Source organism: Pseudomyrmex gracilis, unplaced genomic scaffold (assembly GCF_002006095.1).
Source record: "Pseudomyrmex gracilis isolate BER0280 unplaced genomic scaffold, ASM200609v1 scaffold_127, whole genome shotgun sequence".
NCBI classification, from domain to species: Eukaryota; Metazoa; Arthropoda; class Insecta; order Hymenoptera; family Formicidae; genus Pseudomyrmex; species Pseudomyrmex gracilis.
Genome location: NW_018020711.1, coordinates 110,453 through 116,918, shown reverse-complemented (window position 1 = coordinate 116,918; position 6,466 = coordinate 110,453). Strand labels below are relative to the sequence as shown.

General features: G+C 38.0%; 1 protein-coding gene across 4 annotated transcripts in view; it reads left to right on the top strand.

Moving 5' to 3' along the window:
• Positions 1-580: 580 nt before the first annotated feature.
• Positions 581-6,466, top strand: part of LOC109856625 (probable nuclear hormone receptor HR3) — an 87,931-nt gene continuing 82,045 nt past the window's right edge. The window contains exons 1-2 of one of the 4 annotated variants that reach the window (XM_020432109.1): positions 581-1,465; positions 1,922-2,182. In XM_020432109.1, coding sequence (XP_020287698.1) covers positions 2,164-2,182 — 19 coding nt within the window. In that variant the 5' untranslated portion in view covers positions 581-1,465; positions 1,922-2,163. Of the gene's footprint in view, positions 2,183-6,466 lie in introns of all 4 variants that reach the window. The other 3 variants (XM_020432108.1, XM_020432107.1, XM_020432106.1) reach the window with 3 other exon arrangements.

The following is a 6,466-nucleotide window of genomic DNA, read 5'->3' as shown; positions in this document are numbered from 1 at the left end:
GGTTCGCGCGTACAACGAAGCGGAGGCGGCGACGCCGCAGGGAGAAGAAGAAGCATAAGAAAAAAGTGCTAATATCGTGCGGAAGAGAAGTAGCAGAGCAGGAAGGCAATGAAGAAATAAGAAGTTCAAGAGGCGAAGATAAACAGAAAAAGATCAAAGAAACACAAGAAAATAAAGAAGCGGAAGAAAGTTGCAAAAGAAACAAAAGAAACAGAGGACGAGAGACAAACGTGCGGGAAAGAAAGTGGGGATCGGGACCCCCCGAAATACACAAGAGGACTTGACGAGGAAGAAGAAAAGACAGGCGCGAGAAAAATGAAGAAAGACGGAAGACGAAGACGATGAAAAAGAAGAAAGAGAAGGAGGAGGAAAAGGAGAAGGAGGAGGAGGAGGAGGAGGAGGAGGAGGAGGAAAGGACCACTGAAAGAAAGTGGCTTTTGGTGGGGAATGAAGAGGGACCCGCTTATGTTACCGCTATATCTTTGGAGGGGCACGCGTATGATGAGTTGGTAAAGGCGCAAGAACGTTAAGTTACAGTAGAGGGGAGAATCGACCGGTGGTAACACAACGGTGGTGGCGGCGATGGTGGTGATGGAAGTACGAAGCACCTGTGGCTCTTTCTGCGTCACAGTGAATCGACGCATCACTCTATCATCACCGAAACATCCGAGTAACTTGGAAACATTGTTTTATCACATCGCGAAGATCGGTGGTGTTCGGTATCGGTGAGAGATTCCGGCTAAAACGGTCGCGCAAAACGGTCGAAGAAAAAAAAAGCAAAACCAGTCGTAAAAAAGAAGATATCAACGTATTCACATGCAAATGAGGTGGTCTTTAACGAAACAGTGGATGTTCGCGATTGGTCCCGCTAAAGCGATCTTGTTTAGTTAGCGTGTACACGTTCGAGAGAGGAGAGACTCGTCTCCTCGAGCGCGAGTGTGAAGAGAATCGTCGAGAATCTTCTCGGAGAAGAGAAAAGAATGCGCGAATCTCGAAAAGAAAGATGAAAGAAGATACCACGTACGTCTGAGAAATGATTTACATATTGGATACGCAGAAGAGAGTGATAATAAGAACGGTCAAAGTGCGCGCATCGCAAAAAAAAGTGCAAACTTCAAATTTGAGATCGGGAAAAACGATCCCTAAAACAAAATTGAAATACGCGATTCGATTTTGATTTACATCGGACTCGTTTAACCGTTCACCGATTGTCCCGGTTGTAATACCGTACCCTCTTCCGAGTTTGAAAAAAGGCGGTATTGTCGCCGTTCACGGGCGTCGTGGGAAAGCAACAAACTCGCATCCGAATGATTCGCAATCGGACTTCAGTCAGAACAGAGCTGATTTGCAATTTTGCAATCTTCGAACGATATTCGGTGACCACATATCGTTCGCCGATCCGGTTCGAATTGGTGCTAGTGATTATTTAAAAGGATCGTTTAGAAATTTACGCGCAGTGACTGAAGTAGTACAAATATCTTTATTGTTACCCTTTTAGGATTACAGTAAAGATTACAGTGTTAAAGTTACAAAAAAAAACCTTCCTCTCTTCTTATATTTGTAATATTTATTTTTTTGCTTTCTCTCTCTCTCCTCTTTTTCTCTCTCGTTTCTTCTTCATTTTTCTCAAGTATCAAGAACACGCATACATAAAGGAAACTAATTCTATGTATTTTATTGAAAATTTATCGAGCAAATTTAGTTAGAAAGACTTGCATAGGGCGAACAAATCTAGTATAGTTTACGTAATCGAAGATATTTACACCGACACAAAACTGAATGTCACGAAAGAAAAAGAAAGAAGTAGGAAACTTTGTGTTTGCAAGTTCGCTAACAGGACTTAAAAAAAAAAAAAATTACAAGTGACAAATTACTAATCAAACACCGCAATGTGTTCGCTTTGATTTCTCGTTCTGAAAAGAAAAATGTGGATGCGATTCAATAATCAATGAACAAATCATTAAAAGACCTCAAGCTGTTTCTGCATAGCCGGTGAAGAATTCGAAACAAATCGTAAAAAAAAAAAACTGTTTTTTGACGCGTGTGGTGATTACAGGATTTATCTCCAAGTGGATGTTAAGTGACGGAATCGAAGTGACGTAAACGGAGGATTTTTGCAGGAGGCCAGCGTACTGGGTACCAGGATATGCGATCGCAGACAAAATGCCAAGCACTATAAGAGGTGGGTGATACATCACATCATTTTATCAGGATGACAAAAATTTTTGCGAAATTATTGTTAACAAAAAAAAAAAAAAAAAGAAGAGGAACTCACGACAATTTTTGTTTAGTGAGAGAAATTTTGTAGTGTGAAAATTAATTACACGTGTATATTTATCTTTATCTGTTCCGTTAAATGTGGATAGTGTGCATTGTGGTTTTCATTTGTTCAAAACGATTACATTGATATACAGTGTTTGAGCAAAAGATTCTGCTCGAATATTTATATCCGAGTGTGAGGATTCAATGTCATCAAAGATTCGCTTGGTGATCGATTCTTTTGGTGCTTTAATCCTTTTGTCGTGGTTAACCACTCCAGCGGAATATAGAATTGTCTTATTTACAATGTCACGTTGTTGATGTTGTTTACAAGTAAAATACACGAACGTACTTCGCGTAATTACATAACTGTCTGATCTGGTAGCATCGTGTGAACATTATATTAATGATACACGTAAAGTATGTGTGTAAGTTTATTAATTTTTAATTAATGAAATTAATTAATTGTGCATAATAACACATGTCGGAAGATGTATTCGGTTTTAAAGAGCGATTTTTATGATTTGTGCCGAAAGGATTATAAACCAGATTGAGAGAGAGAGAGAAAGAGAGAGAGAAAGAGAGAGAGAGAGAGAGAGAGAGAGAGAGAGAGAGAGAGAGAGAGAGAGAGNAGAGAGAGAGAGAGAGAGAGAGAGAGAGAGAGAGAGAGAGAGAGAGAGAGAAATTGTGCAAAAGTGCATTGCGCGATCGCGAAGCACACAAACGAAAAAGGACAATGAAGTGTATTTTTCTTAAAAGAATTTCTGATGGTACGTCGTTAATCTGACACTTCTGGTCTCGATATAATTCGGAAAGCGCGATGAAACAGAACAGAAAAGCTGCCGAATCAGAACGTAAACGAACGGGCTCGGAAAACCAGACTTGTTCGCGGAAGGTAACAGTACGCGATGTTGCGGTCACGATGGCAGGGTCACTCGAGGTCAGTAACACACTGACGTCGCGTAATCCTCGGTGTTCTTCTTGCCTTCAAGATCCATCGAGTGCCTGCGCGTTCCTCAATGTCTCGTCCACTCGACATGACCTCTCGAGATCACTTGCGGTAACATCCGTTAGTCCTCGTCGTCATAAATAACGAAGTTTTCTTTCCGGTTGGAATTGATCGTAAAAACCGTCTTCATTGAAACCTATAACAAAGTGAATGTTAGTCGCAACGAATTCAAATGTTCTTTTAACTTTTGTGATGATACAACACTTCACAAACATTTGACGCAAAGAAAGACAACTTCGAGTAAATTCTGTTCAAGCAAAACCTAATTAAAACTTGATAATTCTGTCTTGTTATAAAAAAAAATAATAATAATTGAAGTTATTAACAATAAAATTCTATAAAATGTATTTTTAAAACGTATTACGTATTCATTTGTCATCATATCTATAATCTCGATTGATATTTGTGCTTTTGGTAGCGCAAAAATTGTCAATTGCTTATCAATTGTATTCTTCGACAGTTTCGGAGTATCATCACCGTAATGTGTCGTCTCACATGAATAAGAATAGTCTTCTTTCGAAGAAGGAAAAGACCGGTCTTAATGTGATTTCCGAGAACAAAAAGAGACTTATATTATTAGTCTAATATTACGTTGCAAAAATGAGAGAAATTAATTAGACGTTTACTTCGAAATAAATCCGAATCAATTGTAGTCGCAAATATTTATTGTCAAAGAAAATCAGTTTCTTGTTCTATTTCGAGCTACTTCTTCGATCATTTGGAAATATTTATTGTCAAAGAAGATCAGTTTCTTGTTCTATTTCGAGGTATTCCTCTTCGATCATTTGGAAAACAGAATCGACTAATCAAATAACCAAAACTTATCGAGCTGTCTATTTGTTCATTGTCATTGTAGCAACGTGCATAATTAAATCAACTGCATTTTTTCAGTAAACCGATGTTCGTAATTAAATCAGAAATTCAGTGTCATAATTATCGGCCATTTGATGCGCACGGGGTGTTAAAATAAAATTCATTTTTGTCTTAAAGTGCAACGAACCTCCACATGTTGCACGTATCAAAAATTCAAACGACAAAGTATAAATAAGTTCATGCGAAAAGAATGTTTGTCGAGGCGGAATCAAATTACACTAATGAAAATGAAAAGCTAACGAGATGAATTAAATATAAATCCAGATTAAATACAAAATGTAAATTGTATTCATATATAAAACGTGATATTACGTCAGCAGTCATAAAGCGCGCGCCGAGAAAATGAAAAAGTAAGGGAAAGAGTCGGGATATTAAAAGCTTCTGAGCAAAGTAAAGTAATTTAGAATCAGTTATCGAAACGTAAAATAGAAATGTCGTGATCATTTATTACACAATTGAACTTCCGTATTGTTATTTTTCCATATTGTTACTTCTCTTTCCCTATTGTTAGGAAATTTTTTTTTTTTTTTTTTTTTGAAATTTCTTTCTTCTCTCGCGCTGACATTCCGTATATACGTGTACGTTCGAAAAGACTCGACAAAGTAACAATAGAGAAGCATGGTAGAAAGTATAATAGAAGTATAGTGGAGAAGTTCGACTGTATGTAGTGTAATATGAATGTTCAGAATATACGGAAATAAATAAGAGATCAAGCGGGATCTCAGAAAACAAAAAAAAAAAAAAAGGCACGAGGCAAGGATGGGCGAATGATAGGACAGGTAGAGGAAAGTAAGATTTCTCTCCCTCCGTTCTTCTTCTCCGCGACAGGTGGCAAAGACCTTGAGGCGTCGCGATCGATTACCTAACCGGGAACGACCACGAAGCGGATTTCGATATGGGACCAAAGAAACCCGCGATGGGCCAAGCATTCCCGTCCGCGTTGCCAAACCTAAGTTTCGACAGTCTTATACCACCCGTACCCGAACAAAAGCGGGGTCACTGAACTTGGTTCGAGTGTATACCAAACTACTTACTCGCACGCACGTATACGTATTTTCACAGACTCTCTTGTTTCTCCCTCTTCTACTTCTTTCTCGGTACTTCCTTTATCTTTATCGCGGAGAATGCAGTACACCGAAACGCGATAAGTTATATCATAGGTAGGGAAAAGTTTATACGAGGGAGAGAAGAAGTGTCCGGAGTTTGAATTCAATCGGAGTGACGGTGAGAAAGTTAAATAGTTTATCTTCCTTTGAATAGCAAATAAAGCTGGACGCACTGGTGTAATGAACTTTCGATTTGCTCAAAAAAATAATACGGTCACGCGAAAAGTGGGAGTTTCTTTCCTTTGTTGATATATGTTGATATAAATTTTGCTTGATTCTTGTTTCACGTCGTTTCGGCGAGAATTACAAATGCGCGGAAGAATGAATGCTCGTTTACATCGGCGAATAAATCGTTCGTTGCTACTCACGTCGGTTATACAAAGCTACCCTCATTCAACTACAGGTTTTCAGAGTGCGCGAGAATGAAGGAGGGCGGTAACCCCGGATATTTATTTATATCTTCCGTGTAAGTGCGGACTGTGACCGATGTAAAGACATTATTCAACCATGTCGCATCGCGCATGTCAAAACGCACGAAAGCAGTATAAGCAGACGATGAACCGCGCGAGCCTGTCAACTATGTCGATGAGAGCCGAAATTACGATACCTCGATGTACCGTTATACTTGGCCGAACTCTTCCAAGTTTTAACTCTTGCTCATCCTTCCTTGATTATCTTGTGCAACGAGACCAACGGCCGGAAAAAAGATAGGCTTAGCAAATATTAAACGATAAAGTCATCTTACATTTTTTTTTTTTTTATCGATTCGAGTACAAAGTTTTTTGTCAAATCCATCTCGTTACGTAATTTTATACTCATTTGTTTTTGATGCATTTTCCAAAAATAAACACTTTTCTCTCTCTCGTATTATTACTTGCAACAATAATATCCGAACATATTTTGTCTTACTGACTTTATTTTATTTATTGTTGCCACATTTTATGTATAACGCGACTCAGAGATCTCAAGAAAATATAACAATATTACTAACAAGATTAATAACAGCTATAAGATCAATAAACATAATAACAGTATTATATAAATAAGAGCAACAAAAATTTTTGACTATAAACACACAAACTCATCCTTGTCATGACAAAAAAAGTCTTTTGTAAAAATTGAGGTTGCAAAGCCGGCTTACGTTTCTAATTGTTCGTCTTTTGTTCTTCATTCTGAATGATCAATGATATATGGCTTTTGTCAAAAAAAAAAAAAAAAA